Source organism: Aphelocoma coerulescens, chromosome 2 (genome assembly GCF_041296385.1).
Source record: "Aphelocoma coerulescens isolate FSJ_1873_10779 chromosome 2, UR_Acoe_1.0, whole genome shotgun sequence".
NCBI classification, from domain to species: Eukaryota; Metazoa; Chordata; class Aves; order Passeriformes; family Corvidae; genus Aphelocoma; species Aphelocoma coerulescens.
Genome location: NC_091015.1, coordinates 155,327,917 through 155,344,658, shown reverse-complemented (window position 1 = coordinate 155,344,658; position 16,742 = coordinate 155,327,917). Strand labels below are relative to the sequence as shown.

The 16,742-nt window shown below is 45.7% G+C and overlaps 1 protein-coding gene across 1 annotated transcript in view; it reads left to right on the top strand.

Annotated features, from left to right (window-relative positions):
- The first annotated feature begins 1,607 nt into the window (after positions 1-1,607).
- Positions 1,608-16,742, top strand: part of SNTB1 (syntrophin beta 1) — a 113,096-nt gene continuing 97,961 nt past the window's right edge. Inside the window, exon 1 of the mRNA XM_069005400.1 lies at positions 1,608-2,224. Coding sequence (XP_068861501.1) covers positions 1,702-2,224 — 523 coding nt within the window. The 5' untranslated portion in view covers positions 1,608-1,701. The remainder of the gene's footprint in view (positions 2,225-16,742) is intronic.

Genomic DNA, 16,742 nt, shown 5'->3' with positions numbered 1-16,742 from the left:
ATTTTTGCAAGCCCATACTTTCCCTCCCATCCTTCTCTCACCTACCTGAAGCTGCTGGAACTGAAGGAGCACATTCATTAACTATGCTTTGTATCTGGGAATGAGATCTACAAAAACTCACCAACCCAAACACCCAGGGTATTGTACCTGAGCTACTTAAATCAGCAAGGGAGGAATCAGCTGGAAAAAAGGGTGTGTTGCAGCCTACTCCTGTATACGGATTAGGTGCCTTGTTCAGGTTTAGCGGGACATGCTTCTTTTCACTCTGGATTCACAGCCCTGGAAACTTAATTATAGCTTTTCACCTTGCATTGATTAACATGAGAAATGAAGAGACCTCTCTTCCGTCTGCTTTTTCTCCACCCACCCATTATCCTTGAATAACCCATTGCCTGTGGATTCCCACTCTCTGTAGGTGCAGGGTTGCATTCCTACTGGGGAGGAGGGACCTGAGTGCAGCCTGGGTGAGGCTGCAGATGAAGCAGGGTTGAGGCCTCCTTCTGCTGCCTTTTGGAGGGAAGGGGAAGTGTAGCTTAATGTAGCTTAGTGCAAGCAGCATGGTCTGGGAGACCCTACTAGACCAAGACAAACTTGTCTGAGGATGATCCCGTGTGGGCCCCAGCCCACGCTGAGGAGGTGAGTCCCAAGTTGCCCAGCCCACATTAACCTGGGACATGTAGGTGTAGCTGGAAGCAAACCCCCTGTGTCAGAAATGAATGGCATCACTTTAAAAAGGAACAAGATGCGGCACTTAGGGGCCCACATGACTCACATGGCTGAAATGATTGGGACTAATAACTTCTACAGCTATGCCAGCCTCCACAAAGTGTTGTTCATACATACACCAAACGGTCCGGAACCACTGGAGCTTTCATTCCAGCTTAGGAAGGAGGCAGAGTTGCTCTGCAAGGAGCAGAAACAAAGGCAGTCCTGGAGGTGCTTTGTGTCTGTACATGCGGTGGGGCAGCACCTCCAGGCCTGCTGGGGACATCTCCAAAAGGCAATGTGAAAGCGTTGCCTCCTCTGATGCCCGAGCTGGAGCTTCGAGCCCCTTGTCAGGCACCCATTGTTCCCTCGGGGGCAAGGGAGCATGGGAAAAACTGCAAAATGGGAAACGTAGCCTCCACAAGCCTTTAAAACTTGTAATCAAATGGCATAGAAAGCAATTACAAAATGTGCAAAAGTATCCGTTACAAGCACTTAATACCTCCATCCTACAAAGTCGTGAAATAACTCGTATTCTACTTCCATACAACTGAAATATAAGTACCTTGGGGCCACCCGTTAGTTTTAATTCACTTTATAGAAAAAATCCCTGGGGAAAAAAAAACAGAGCTGGGTTTTCCTTCTCTTCCCTGCCGTTGGATTCCTTCAGCTCCCCGCTACAGCCCACTGCAGACGGCAGCTGCCGGGGCTGGCTCCGCCAGATGCCGTCGCAGCCCAGGCTCGAGGGGAGCCGCGGCTCAGCGAGGAGCGTCCCGCGCCGTGTCCCCGCGGGAGGGGCGGGACAGCCCCGTCCCACTCCGCCCGCGGGCGGCGCCGCCAGGTGCGCCCGCCCCGGCGCGGCCCCGGGGGGGCGGCCGCGGCTCCTCGCCCCACCCCGCCGCGCCGGGAGCTGCCGCCCCCCGGCTGAAGTCCGGTGCCGCCGCGCTGTGCCGTGCCGGGGGTGCCGTCACTCGGCGCTTCCAGCATGCTCCTAAGATGGCGGTAGCGGCGGCGGGCGGCGGCGGGGGCGGCCGGGCGCAGCGCAGCGGCTGGCTGGAAGTTTTGGTGCGGGAGCGCTGGCACAAAGTGCTGGCCAACTTGGGCGGCGAGGCGCTGGTGCTGAGCGGCGAGGAGCGCCCCGACGGCGCGGCCCACAACGGGCTGGGCGGCGATGGGACGGCGTGCCGCGGGGCCGAGGGCGGCGGGGGGCCGGCGGCGGTGCGCACCGCCTTCACCGACCCCCCCGAGCAGGTGCCCGAGGCCATCTCCAACAAGAAGCGGTGCGTGAAGGTGCTGAAGCAGGAGCTGGGCGGACTGGGCATCAGCATCAAGGGGGGCAAGGAGAACAAGATGCCCATCCTCATCAGCAAAATCTTCAAGGGGCTGGCGGCCGACCAGACCCAGGCCCTCTACGTGGGCGATGCCATCCTGGCCGTGAACGGCACCGACCTGCGGGATGCCACTCACGACGAGGCGGTGCAGGCGCTCAAACGGGCCGGCAAGGAGGTGCTGCTGGAAGGTAGGGGAGCGGGGGAGGTCCGGCTGTGCGCGCCCCGGAGCGGGGGGCTGTGGGGCGGGGCGGCTCGGCAGCCCGAGAGGCGGCGGAGCCGAGCTGGAGGCGAGGGGTGACCCCGCGCGTCCCGTGCTGCTCCTCCGGGCGTCTTTCCAGTGGAGAGAGTTCACACGGCGTACCCCGCGCCGGGACCCCTGACGGCATGTGTTGTGGACACAGCCCCTCAGGAAGGGGCAAGCGGGATGCCGGGGAGACGGGCTTGAACTTTCGGCCCTTATGTCTCCCCACAGCCCCCGTCCGTGCGCGGTCGGTGGAGCCTCCGTAGGGGTCCGCTCCTGGGCTGAGGCTCCCGGTGGGAGCTTGACCGAGCCTCTTCCAGGGTGAGGGATCTTCTGGATCTGCCGTCAGGACGTATTTGCATCTTTTCAGCCCAAGGAAAGTGGGGAGAGTTTGGTACTGTGAGAGGATGGGTTAAAGAGGTAAAGGACCCCCCCGCTCCTCCTGGCACTAGAGGAATGGCTTGGGTGACTTCGCCCTCGTCATCTCGAAACGCCCGACACCACCGTCTCTTCAGTTCCTCCTTCCACCACCCTACTCCCGACCAGGGATGGGGGGTGGGGGCAAAAGGGTTTAAATGAAGCTGCCCGTGCCTCACGGACTCATTGGCCACCCCTGCAAAGCAGCGCCTTTTCCTTTCTCAAAGGTGACTGAAACAGTTTCGTAAAAACTAGCCTTAGAAATTGAGCCCAGAGAAAGGAGCAGACGCTGGCGTGCGTGGAGGAGACGTAGAGGGAGGGTGTCCTCCCCAAACGGGACGGATGTTGGGGGGGAACAAGTAGAAGCGGAGCCAGGTTCCCCCAGACCGCGAGTTCATGAGGAGAGAGGAGTGCACAGGCGTTCAGTCCCTGTCTTCTCACAAGGACTAATTTACTTGCTCCACCTGAGAGAATGAACAGCTTCAGAAATGCCCTTGGCGTGTGTTTGATAAAGTGATTACATATTTGCCCAGAAGTTAATTTAACCGGAGGTCAATGGCATCTGAGGCATGCTGCAGCGCTGCCTTCCCTTGTGCCATCGCTTTCCTGCGAGCCACGGGCACTCCCACCTCGCTGTACCTGTAGCCCTCTCGGTACCGCACCTTCACGTGTGTCTTTTTGGTGGTTATTTTGAGGAGCAAAGGAGGTGCTGCTGCCGGCTGGGAGGTGAAGCTGAGGATCAGCCGTGAGCAACCAACTATGGCATAAAGTTACAGAAAAAGTTTGAAAGGGAGAGAAGGTGAGAAAATGTATTCCGCAGTAGTGTGTGCTGAGAAACTCTTGTCCACGTGACAGTGAAAACTGGAGGAGTTAGTGCTCCATGAGGATTCAAGAAGCTAAGGACAGTTGTGTCTCCTGTCCCTCTGTGCCCTGCAATTCCTGCAGGACCGAAGTGCATCTTGTTTTCCCTCACTGCAGCTGACTTGATTACAGATATAACTCTGAAGCATTAGTATGAACTTCTCTGGGCAGTCTGAAGTGAGACTGTTGCATCTAATTTTTATCACTGATTTTTTTAATGGAGTTTAAGGGCTTTCCGGGGTGCAGGCCAGGTAATGGCTGAGCTGTGCTGTGACCTAATGAGTAATGTATATAGTGCTTGCGACAGCCTCCCTCCGTCTGTGTAGTGCCTGCAGCAACAGCACCTGAGCCACGGTGCTGCTGCACGAGCCTTTAAAACCCCTCGGTTTTCTTCCTGGGTAGGAGTGAAGATGAAGCCGTTTCGGTGGGGACTCTAAGCACCCTCCTTCACTCCTGACATCACAGCTATCTTGCATTTCTTTGCTCCGTGCTGAGGTGCCTCTAGTTGTTTCTGCAACTGAATTTGTAATTTGTAAAACGAGAGTCTATTTCAATAGTCATCCCTATGTAAAGTTAGAATATTCTGACACTGCACTCAGTATTTTGTCCTGCCTTTCTCTTGCTATTTCAGCAGAGTAACCAAACCGAGCGTTGGCTCCAGCATTGCCCGGGAGGGCTGCTCCCTTCAGCGGGGACCCACTCTACATGAATGGCTTGTGTAAACAGGCAGCTTAAAACAATTCTCTGTGATTCTATTGCCCACTTTGAAGCTCATTCTTCAGCAGCAGTCTAAAATGGTATTTTTATTACTAAAGGAAGGAAAATCCAAAAGTTCTTTTTACCCTTTAAAGTATAAAAGGGCAACACTTGATTTTCCTTTCTTTCCAGACAATAGGTATTTGCCATTTCCTGACTTCTTAGAGAGCTACATATGACAAAAAGCAGTCAGTGGTGGGGCAGGGCAAGACCCTTGCGCAGCTTCTCTCTGGACTCTTTCTCCAACTCACAGAACAAAACCAGCGTGTGTTTCCAGGGTCAAAATGTAAGATTTACATTTTGAGGGAGATTTGTTTGTGACTTCCAGCCCAGGAAAGCCGAATTTGCAAGGGTATGGCAAGGTGTAAAGCACAAGAAACACATTTCATGGTGCAGCAGGGCTCAGAGTATTGTCCAATGCATTGTGCATTCCTGGAAAGGGTCTTACTATTGAGTATTTCCTAGAGGTTATGGCAGGGAAGATACGGCTCAATACTCCCAACATCAGAGTGCCAGAGCCTGCCTGTTATATAGTGTCCTGCCTAAAACTGCTTGCTCAGTGAAATGAGGCATTTACCAGCTCAGCACTAAACTGTAGTCTCTCCTGCATTCCTGTGCAGGGAGGAAGGGAGCGGAAAATCCCTCCCCAGGCCTCTGTACCCTGTGTAGGAGGCAGGGCTGGCACCCGGGTGGGTGCCAGGAGGAGGAAGGTCTGTGAAGAGAAGGGATCATGCAGTGCTTTATTTTAACACTTGCCCCTTTTGCTGCATTGATCACTGTCTCTGAGCTGGTGGAAAGAGATTCGCTGAAGGGTTAGGGGTGGCATAGCTGCAGTAGCTGTGTGGGTGTGGGGGGGCACAGCTGTAAAGCTCAGTAGGAAAGGTGCTATTTTAACAAATTTAATAGCCATGCTGGGTTGTTCTGTCTTCTCATTATCCATCCCTGAAGGACATCAGTCTTCACTTGTATAATTCACCTACTAAGCTGAAGTTCCTTCTTACAGGTGTGGTCTGTGGAGCTGGCCAGGGCGCCTTAAATCCAGTAGAATTTGATAAATGAAAAGGAAACAAGGCAACAGGTGCTACTGCATTGGGGGAGCTGTAAGGCAGAAGATTCAAGAGGAGATGGAGGTGATGGTGAGGAAGGACTTGAGACCATAGAAATCATTCTGTCTCCTCATCTGCAGGGATGGACCACTTCTGCCTGCAGGGTTTAATTTCCTGTGAGCTTTCTATCACGGTGTGGGTGTGGGGAGCAAAGCAGGTAGAGGGAGCAGGGGTGGGGGTGGCCCTGATGTTGGGCTTGTCATCCCTGGGTGGCTTCTCAGCTGTTCAGAACAGCAGGATGGGGCTTCTCACCAGTGTTCAGGAGCAGAGAGAATTTCCCTATGTGAGAGACAAGGCAGCCTCCTTGTACAATACATATTTGCAGGTGTGGAAGGAAGCTAAAATTATCCTGATAGCTATTGTTTGTACATATAATTTCCCTGTGGTTGTGTTAAATTTGGGCTTCTTAAATAAGCACTTTGGAAAATCAAGCAGCCCCTCTCATGCTGTGTAAAGCACATTACATTCAAGTGACTCTCAAGACACAAAAGGTGTTTGTTTTTATCAAAGCATCCTGGATAAGAGCAGTCACTTGGCATGCTCTGTAACCATGCTGGTTGTGCTTTACTTGTATTCTCTATGTGTTCAGTGAAAAAAATGAAAAATTGAAGTAGCCTGTACTAATGTCAAACAGGACCCCCCTGCATGATGCTGTATTGGGATGTGAAGAAAAAAAAAACTGCATTAGTGACTTTTGCTATCTGTCTGCAGGGTATTTTTCCCTTACTTGTTTAATGTGTGTGGGTGAGCTAGTGATGATGGTGGTGGAAGGTAGGTAGTGGGAAAAGGAGCATCTTCTTAGTGCTGTTAGAGTTTTATTGGTTTTGAATGATTCCCAGTTAACACAATTGCAAGGTCCATGGAGAAGTGGCTTTGGCAGCCTCCCTGGGTTTGCATAAATTTCCCACAGTGAGGCAGCCCCCTGCACAGGGAATTTCAGCATATGGACAGTAGACTATAGTCATCTTCTGTGGCTCCCTTGAGACTAATACACAGCTTTAAAGCAATGTAAGAATAAGCACGAAGCAGTGTGTACTGTAGTAACGTATTATTTTCCAAACAGTATTTCTGTAAGAATTGTAAGGATTCTCCCCTTCCTACCCTTTTAAAATTTTCTCTAGGTGAAGCAAAGCAATCCTATCTGTGTAAATTACATGTTGAAATAGTGTAAAATTAGGTAAGGGGTTCTTGTTGGCAGTAATTTTCAATCTTATCTTTGTTTTCATGTTTCTCTCAGTAAAGTAGTGATAACAGGAGATTTCTGAGGGATAACAAAATACAGTATGTTTCCAAAAAGTGTGTCTCCTGCAAGTATAGAGGAAAAATGAGGCACAGGGCACTTAATAAGTGTGTATGTGACATAACTACTTATTACAGTCAGGTCAGGGCTGTAAATCTCAGTGATTGCAAATTGTACGCATAACTATTCTTTATACTTCCGGTATATGAATGGACAAAACACTTTGATCTTTTTTTGAGGGGGGCAGGGGAGAGGTTGAGGTTTTTTTTTGTGCCAGCAAATATGCAGTTAGGGAAATGCTTTGTATTTAGAAGCTGTACATTTCATGACTCATGTCATGGCACACAAAAGTTTGAAAGTGAAATTGAAAGGGAAAGGAGCAGGTAATCTTACTCTAAGAGTTCCAGGTCTAAGCAATTCCTGAGAATCTCAGTTTTGATTATTTCAGATGCCTGCAGCTGACGGGGAAGGTTGAGTGGCAACACTTGATGTGTTTTTCATTGATTAGATTACAGGCTAATTTTGCAGTCCAGACAGCCTGTATCACCTTTCACAGATAAAAATCAGTACATCCTCTTTGCAGTAATTCTTGTATGAGTCCTCTTTCTCAGTTACACTGAGGAAAATAAGGCAGTTGTGGGCAACACATTGGTGGGTTTATTTGGACCCAGTGCAGGGTGCCCTGTCAACCCACACACCCTGGAAATCATATACTAAGCCCTATAGGAGCAATTTACTACCATCTCCTTAAGGATGCTTAGAAGATTAAATATGTCTAGAGACCTGGGATTCAATTGCACATACAGATTATACATGTTAAGTATCATTAGAAAAGAAAAAAACCTGTTTTAAAATCCCAACAGTAATTTCTTTGTGAAAATTAAATTGAAATCTTGGTATAACTCTTTGAAGAATCTTTAAACCATGAGAGTAAAACTGAAAGCTGAAGGCTTCTGCTATGATTAATCAAACAATGTTTGTGTCTTAATTTTGCTAGGGCAGGTGCCTTTTCACTGAAGGCCAATTCCACCTTCCCAGGAAGGCATTTTCACACAGGTGATGTGAAAGGGCACTGGCCTCTTTCCACCCCTGCTGCCCACTGGGTTTGGGTCAGAAATACTCACTGCATGTCTGTTCTGAGGGAGCTGATGAGGAGTGTCTGTAATTCAAACCAGTTTGGATTTGGGACAGCCCAGCTCAGGTGCTGATCCCAATAGATTGATGGTTTTAGGTATAAGCTGGAAACGATTTTTAGCTTTTTTTTTAGTCTTTTAATCTCACTGTTTTTATAATACATGGTGTGGAACTTTCCCTGCTAGTAATTTATCTGTAAATTTGGCTGTAAGGGTAGCATCTATTTGTGTTCATTCAGAGTTTGTAAGTATTGGAGAGTTTGCTCCATCTGTTTCTAACCTGTACCAGTAGTCACTCTGCTTCCAGGCTTTAAGAACACATTATTTCCATTCCATTTCTCTAATTTAGATTTCTGATCATAGGATTATTTTTTCCTTTATTCTGCAAGATTATGTTGCCATGGCTACTTGTTAGAATTGGTACAGCTACTTTAGTAGAAAGGAAATTGGAGGAAACAGTGGTTCAAGAGACCAATAGCATAAGTGAACAAAATGTGATGGGAACAAAGCTGTCCCAGTACAGCATGGAAGACTCTGGTTTTCCAAGTCTGAAACAATTCTTCAAGCATCTCAGAAAAATATTTGGTGAAGAAGGGGGGGCAGCAGTATTTCTAGAACGTGCAAAAATTCTTTTAGCTGCTTATCATATAGAGTTTCTGAGCAGCCCATAGAACACAGCTTTGCTGGCCTTGACATGGTGGGGGGAGGTGAGCCAGGGTCTTCTTTTAGCCCCTTCCAGCCCACAATGGTGTCCCTACAGCAGCTGTAGCTACTGTGAAGTGGGCTTCACTCAGCTCAACTGTGTCACCTCTTCAAACCTTAAACTATCGAGCAGAGAAAAATACTTCTGCCAGCATAAGGGTGCCTGTGCTAAGGGTCTTTGCCAGGACATCTGTTCTTGGAGCAATCAGGGAGAGCACTGTACTGTTATGGCAGATTGGGAAAGAGCTAGGACTCGGAACAGGAGGAATAAATTGTCTTGTTTTGGCAGAGGAACAAAGTTTGTTGTAGAGGTGGGAAGGAACATCAGGGGAGTGGCAGCATTTGGTACATGCCTTGAGGAGTGTCACTGCTAGCAAGGAAGCAGTTTGAAGATGTTCAAGGTGAGACATGGCAGATTTGGGCTTGAGAAGTCTGTGAGAGACTACGAAGTATGTAGAAAGCATGGAGTGCTGCTTGTCATTCATGATACATGTTGGAAGGTGTGTTGTGAGCCTCCTTCATGCTCTTAAATAACTGTGTCAGCTTCTATTTTGCAGGACCAGGAAAGCTGCTCTATAAGACCATGTCTCTGGGCTTTGAAAGATGGTTAATAGCTCAGCCTTCTTTACCTTGCGCTTCTGGGAGAGAGGATTAACTGAAATTACGACATCCAGCATCTTGCAACATCTCAGAGTCCAGCAACACTGCGTAATGAACTAGGACACAAAAGTTTGCTTGCAGGGGAAGTTGGGAAAAGACAGAATTGGTTTGTTCATCATTCAGTTAGCAATCAAAACATAATATTTTCCAGAACATAAGTTAACAAACTTGCTTAAAAAAGGTTTAATCAGCTGTGACTAGTTCATCAGATTGCTTCAACACTAGATATTGCCTTGCTGTTAGGTTAAGTTTGTTCCTTCACATAAATTCAATTAAAGGACATAACTTCCACATAACTCTTTGGCAGATACGGGTTTCTGACTGCTACTACTGTATACTTCTGTTACAGTCTGGCTTTAATTCTGTCTGTCTAGAGCTTGAACTACTGAACTGGTTATGGCTTTGCTGCACGTATGCTAAGGGCACAACAAAGTAGGTCACTGCCAAAGCAGCACATCTGTATTGTACTGTTGGGTAAAATTGAGTTTTTAATCATAAGGAAGTGAGCCAGAAAAGTAGATGTGGAAAAACTGTCTTTGATTAGAAATGATTAACATACAGCACACTCCTTCTAAAAACGATACACAGGTTTTTGCTGAGCTGCTGTAAGCTGTGCTTGTTGGCGCAGCTCTAGAAGTCACCAGAACTAAAGCTGCGGCTGTTTGTTCCTCTCTGCTCCTCTCATGTAATCTTCCTTCTGAAGATTACATGTATTTGAACAGTGAAGCAACTTCAAGGCAGCACACAAGTGAGTAATGTGTGTGTGTGCACCTGTATGAACAGCTTCTGGTCACTTTAATGGCAGGCGAAAAAATGGTATGGTGTAAGTACCTGAGAAACAGAATTTTTTTCCAAGTATCAGAAAGCTAGAACTATAACAAAAAAATAAAATGTAAAAAGCCAGGATCAGATTCTGGCAAAGGAGACACAACTTACCTGATTTGCTTCAACAGATAACATGACCTCTTGGGAATATTTATCAGCCTCATGTGCCCTTTCAGGGAAATGGGACCATTAGTTAAGCTTTATGTTCCTTTTGCCATAGGCATGTGCAGCTGGTGCAGTACCTATTTTGGCTTTTAACATAATCAAGAAGTTATGAGAGAGCATGGAAAGCTACACCATGGAAATAACATATCTCCAGTCTGAATTGTTTCAAGAATAGCTATTTCCAGGATGATTTACTATACTGTCTTGTTTAAACTGCCATTGGCTTTGATTCTGCAAGGGGAGCAAGAGACAGCTGTGTGAAGATGCTGGAGAGGTTTAGAGTTATCCAGCATGTATCTTATGAGGCTGCTTTAAACTAATAGTTTTAACTGAGACAGTGAAAGTTTAATCTGTTTATCCTGGGCTTTGGGCTTTAGTCCCTGTGAAACAGCCTGGAAAGACAAAGCTAGTAGAGGGAGTGGCAGGATTGTCGTGGCAGATGGGATTTCCCTTATAGCAGGCAGATTCCCTTTGGTCTTACTCTTCCCAGGTAGAAGCCAGAAGGATCCTGCTCTTGCTGACGCGAAGCCAAACAAGGCATTTAATTATTGGATTTTCAGAAGTATTTTTCAGGAATAAAGTGAGCAGGATTTGCCTTCAGTACTGCTGCTTGATTTCTTCATGAGTTTTTTTGTTTGATTTATTTTGTCTGGTTTGGGGGATTAATATTTGGGTGGTTTGTTTGTTTGTGTGGTTTTTTTTGATTTTTGTTTATTTGGATGGTGGTTTTTTTTTGTGGAGGATGCTGTGAACAGAAAAAAGGTTTCTAAATTACAATTATTTTCCAAAGAACACATTCTTCCTGGTAACTACCTGTCCCTTTTAACCTACTTGTCCTGTCTCATACAGTGATAGAACTTTCCTTGTACCCAGCCTCCTTGCCCATGAGTGATGGGTGGCTGGGATGGAGAAGTGTCTGCAGAGACCCAGCAGGATTCCTACCACATAAATACATACTTGGGCAGAGAGACACAGACACAGACCATAAGATGTATTTATATACATACTTCTGTAATGAACAGTCCCATCAACAGGTATTCCTTGTCTGGTGCTTGACCTTCATTTGTGCTTAGGGCCAGCATGGCAACTTTAGGCTGCTGGGGTTTTGCCAGGTCTGGAGAGGCTGACCTGATGCCTGTTGTCCATTGGATGTCTCTGTTTTTAGCATGTCATGGTGGGCTGTTCCAGCTCAACACTGGCGGGGTTGTGGAGTCTCCCTCACTGGAGATATTCAGGAACAGTCCGGATGTAACCCTGTGCTATGTGCTCTGGGAAGATCCTGCTTAAGGAGGAAGGTTGGACCAGATGCCCCCACCAGTGGTCTCTCCAGCCTTAACAGTTCTGTGATTCTGACTCTGTATCTCACCGCTGAGAAGACTTTTCCAGAGCTGGGGATGTGGCTGTTGGTGAGCTCTGTCATATTAAAGTCAGGAAGATGTGCTTATTGCAAGAGAAGGGAAGCAAGCTTCAAACTGGAATGACTTCAGTGATGATGACAACAGGCTCTTCTTTAAGACCTCCAGGTGTTATTACTGTGTTTTGCCCAAATTAAACTCATCTAGATTTTAGAAGCTCAGGTAAATGGCCAGTCAAGCAGTTAACGTAGCCCAAATTTTTGAAGTCCTGAGCACAGTGGTGAGGAGTGACACAAGCAACACTTAAACCTGATGAAAGCCCTAAAGGTGCTGCAGATGCCTCAGCTAATAAGCTTGAAGCCACTGTTGCTCTCATGGCTTTTGTTACCCTTTTCTTTGCAGGAGTAGTGGTTGGGTTGCAGGCTGATGCTCTTGGGATGTTTTTTAAGACACAGCTCTCATCTAGCTCTGGGGAGGAAACCTCTATTCCTGCCTTGAAAGAGGTAGAAAACGTCATGGTAACTTCAGTCTTTTTTATGTTTGTGAAATGGTGGAGAAGTGTCAGGCCAAAAAAGGCCATAAAAGCAAATAACATTTTAATACAGGAAGAATGCAAGTGAAAGCAACTAGTTTTAAGAAGCTCCCTGTTGTTCAGTGAACAGCTGCCTGTATAAATAAACCAGACTTAGGTGATGTGTGAGGACAGGTTATAAAGAAAGCATTGCAGTAACAAACCAGTGGAATTTCCACTTAACACATTAAAATCAACCCTGAAAGTCTCCATTAAGGAGAGCCATAAATTGAAGTTCTAAGAGATGGCATATAAAATATCCTTGAAACTAAAAATGATCCTCTGTTAGTTTTATGTTTCCCTTTTACTCTGTTATATCTATTTTAATAAACGTGTGGGTTAGACTATCAAAAGAGCAGCACTTTGTTTATGAAGTTTTGAGGAAATAAATAGCGAGTCTGAACATACTATAAATTACACCCAATAAAAATAAACCAAAATTGATTCTGGGCTTTGCCTGTGTAAGGACTTCATTGCTAGGATCATTCTGTGTTGATCTTGTTTTATATATGTGTTGAGCTTTTCTCCTAGGCATACTGAGAAATGTTAGTATTTAATGCTCGAGTTTTCGTTCAAGTACTGCCAGAACTTTTTGTCTATGTGCATAAATAGTATTAAGACCTTAGAGAAGTTTCAGGGTTCACTCTCTTAACAAAAGACGGAGGAACAAATACCTTCTGGATTTTGAGGGATGAAAGGAAGGGCTAACTTGAAAACACAGAGGTTTCTGTGGGAATTTTTATGATGTTTTACTTTGAAATGGCATTTTATATCTAAAAGTTAAGCAAATTTCTTTCAAAAGGCTGATTTGAATTTGCATTTAAACTTTTTATAAGTAGCATTTTCTGTGTGGAATAGCAGAGAACTACCCAATGTACCATCTCCTCATAGAAAATCTTTGCAGTCACATCACGTTTATCACAGGAAATTTTCATAGCCAAAAAGTTTTGACCGACTCAATGTAGTAGTTTGTTCCCATTTTGTTAAAATAAATAGTTAGTTTGAGTAAGTGCATGTATTTATTCAGTTCTTTGGAAAATTTAGATATGCTGTTCTCCTTAATCACTTTGTTCTATTACTTTTCTATCAATATGCACACTGTATGAAGTGGATAAGGATGTATATTTGGTATGAGCCAAGACAGATACGCTTCCAGTAGAGAAGTCACAAGTGATACATTATATGGATTCCTGTAAGACATTTACATTTGATCTTTTCAGTTAGTCATACTTCTGGGGGAATGCTTCCTTGTTTCTCTGAAACTCACAGTGGAAACCTTGAATACAGGAGGAAATGAGGAAGAGACTCCTCAAATCTCTAAAACTTGCATAAAATAGCTTTTCTAGGTGGAATTTTAATATCTTCTCAATGCAGCTGTAAATTAGGTTGGCTTCACTTTTTTTGCTGTGTTAAAGACTTCATGTAGCACTCTGTATGTGAAGGAATGAAGAAGTGTTCAGGAAACCATACAGGCTAGAAGATTATTTCTATGGGGGAATATGCAATATATTATTTAGTTTCTTTATTTTCTCTCTGCTTTCTTTCTGTTCACTATTGCATTGGCTGATGTTGGTTTAGGAATGCCTTAAAGTGTAGCTGTTAAATTCCAGAGCTGACCTAGCCCTGGTGGGGGCACAGCTATAAATGTGTCAGCAGTGTTACATAGACACAAGGTGCCAGTGGGCACACACAGCTTGCATGCATGTTGTACATGCACTTGCTCATATCTAAGACAGAACTTGTTTGTTGTCAGTGCTATGTAGATTAAGTTAATTGTTCTTTGAAAACAGAAATAAATAGAGTCTTGATTATACCTGCAACTGAAGGAGTCTCAGGGTTGATTCATTTGCTGAAATGCTTTACAGGAGACTGCGCCTGCAATTTTGGTTTTTCTCAGGGTCTGTGTTCCCCACCCAGACCCTGCTGTTCCTGTCCAGTTGTTTGTGGCCGAGTCTCTGGTGGTGAGCTGGTGATGGCCAGGCTGGTGGGGACAACCTGCCCTCTGCTAGAGAGTGCCAGGAGGGAGAGTGAACGTGGAGCAGGAGGTGGGAGAGTGAAAGCCACCTCCTCTTGAAGATGGCATGAATTTTCCCATTAATTTCCATGGGATTAGGGTATTTTTTAGCAAGCAATAATGGCATAAATCACTGATGGGGAAAAAAAGATGCTGATACAGCTTTATCTTTTCCCCAACACCTACTGTGTTAATTCCCCTTTAAAATATTGTAGACAGATCTTTGGTCCTGACTGGGTGACTCCCTTGGCTGGCTTTCTGCGTGGCTGGCAAGATCTGCTCCGAGCTTTCCATGGAATCTCTGTTACTGTGGTGCTTTAGTGTGCTTAGCAAACCTTCCTCCACGCTCTGCCTCCCCAACCCTGTTGGCTTGTCCTTCTTCCCTTCCCTCTCCCTCAAAGACCACTGAGCAAAAGCTTTGTAAAATAGATGTGGCAGCAGTTCAGTCTCCGAGTTCAGTCATTTTGTGCAATAATAATTGATTAAACAATTGTTGTTTATCTTCGGTTCCGTGCTAATCACGAAGGTTGAATAACTCTGCACAGTCACATCTGTTCTCAAGTTGTGGGTTCTTGTATCAAATTAGAAAGTATCAAAATGTTTCTGCTACAAACCTCCCTGGTTTCTCTTAAATTCTGGGGTGACAGATACTGTATGGACAGCTTTTCAAAGGACATTTCAGGTCTTCGTTCTTGTTCACAACTAAGCTCTTCAAGAGCAGAAACACACTAAAAATAATGTTTCATTGGAGCAGAAAGCAGTCACTGTGGAGACAACAAAAATGTAGTTTCAGGTGGAGGCTGGTTTATGAAGTTACGTTTTTCCCAAAAAGCTGCATCCAGCAGAAAATTGACCCCTTTCCATTTTAACAGATTTGTAAGTGCCCTCACGGCCTCTTTAAAGAACTGTCCATGCATAGATAATTTTCCAGGAGAAATTTGAGTTTGTTACTGCCTTGGTGCCATTGCAGTGTGTAGTGCCAGACTGTGACGGTCATCAGAGGTGTTCTGGGTTTGCAGAGTACCCCAAACCCAAAGTGTCTGCATGGCTTGCCCCTTACCCAGCAACACAATGCTTCTCTCCCCACTGGGTTTTCTGGATATCATTTGCCTTCTTTCTGACTTCTGACTACATAATTTAGGATTAGAGGCAACACCAGAAAGAATTTGATGTTTATCAGCCTGATTATGCAGGAAAACCTGCAGTTGTAGCTGAACAAGTAATTGCATAATCAAACCTTGGCTTGCTGACTTTATCCTGGCTGGCTGCTTTGTGTATCTGAGTGCTGGCAGATTCCTGCTGGGGATGAGCTCTGCTTCCGGGCAGGCTCCATCAGCTGCTGATGGCTACCTGGCTAACAGCCAGACCTGATGGTTTTCCTTGTCTCTAAAGAGGTGCAAAGTTGTGACCACAGTTTACAGTGATTGAAAAGTGACAGAATTGGTATCCTCACGAGAAGGTTGAAGCTGCAAGTCTGCTGTATTTTGTGTCTGAGGTCTAAGGGGAATTTGGGTTAGCTCAGAAGCTCTGAGGTCTCCAGGCATGGAATGCAACACAATTACCTTGTGAGTTTTTTTCTTTTAAATTTAGGCATCATTAGAAAACATGGAGGGTTGAAGCTAAGTTGTAATGTTAAGCCTGTAATCATAGCTTTGGAGAGTGATGCAAAGAAATCTCTTACAGTATTTCTCAAAGAGTATCCAGTTAAAGTATAATAAGTGATTCTGAGAAGTCAAGTGAGACACAACTCTGCAATAATAATGTCATGTGTTTAGAATGTTATTTCCTTTATAAATGATAGAATCACAAAAAGTAAATCTGATTCAACAGCACTTCCGCTACAGTGCCCCTGGCATTGACTCCTTTGGGGATCAGTTCTGGTGGAAAGATCCCTGTGGTACAGCTTAAGCCCTCTGAATAGTCCTGCTGAAGGACACTTGTGTATGAGCCACCATGGCCAAGGAGGCAGTAGAAAAGAGGTCTTGTTTGTCTGCTTGCTCTGGGGATGGGAGTGGTTTACAGAGTCACAGAACTGTTCAGGTTAGAAAAGACCCTTAAGATCATCAAGTCCAACTGTTAACCCAACAATGCAATATTCACCACTAAACCATGTCCCTACATTCCACATCCACACATCTTTAAATATGGCCAGGGATGATGACTCCACCACTTGCCTGGCAGCCTGTTCCAATGCTTGATAACCCCCTTGCTGTGGAGAAATTTTTCATACTATCCAGTATAAACCTCTCCTGGCACAACTTCAAGCCACCTCTTCTTGTCCTCTCACTTGTTACTTGGGATAGTAGATCATCCCCTATCGTGCTGCAACTCCTTTTAGGGAGCCGTAGAGAGAAATAAGGTCTCCCCTCAGCCTCCTTTTCTCCAGGCTAAGCACCCCTGGCTCCCTCAGTTGCTCATCATAAGACTCCTGCTTCAGACCCTTTACCAGCTCCTTTGCCTTTCTTTGGACATGCTTCTGTCCCAGAAACACCTTCCATCATGTCCTTATTTAGTATAGTCAGTGGGTTTAGTATAGTAGCTAGTGAAGGGGATGGAGCCTGGGAGGCATTGTCAGTCCCTCTCAGACCAGCTTTCCTTCCAGCTGCCTTGTGCTGTGGCTGGATCCATGGTTTCTATGTACAGGTACTTCCTGAAAATAA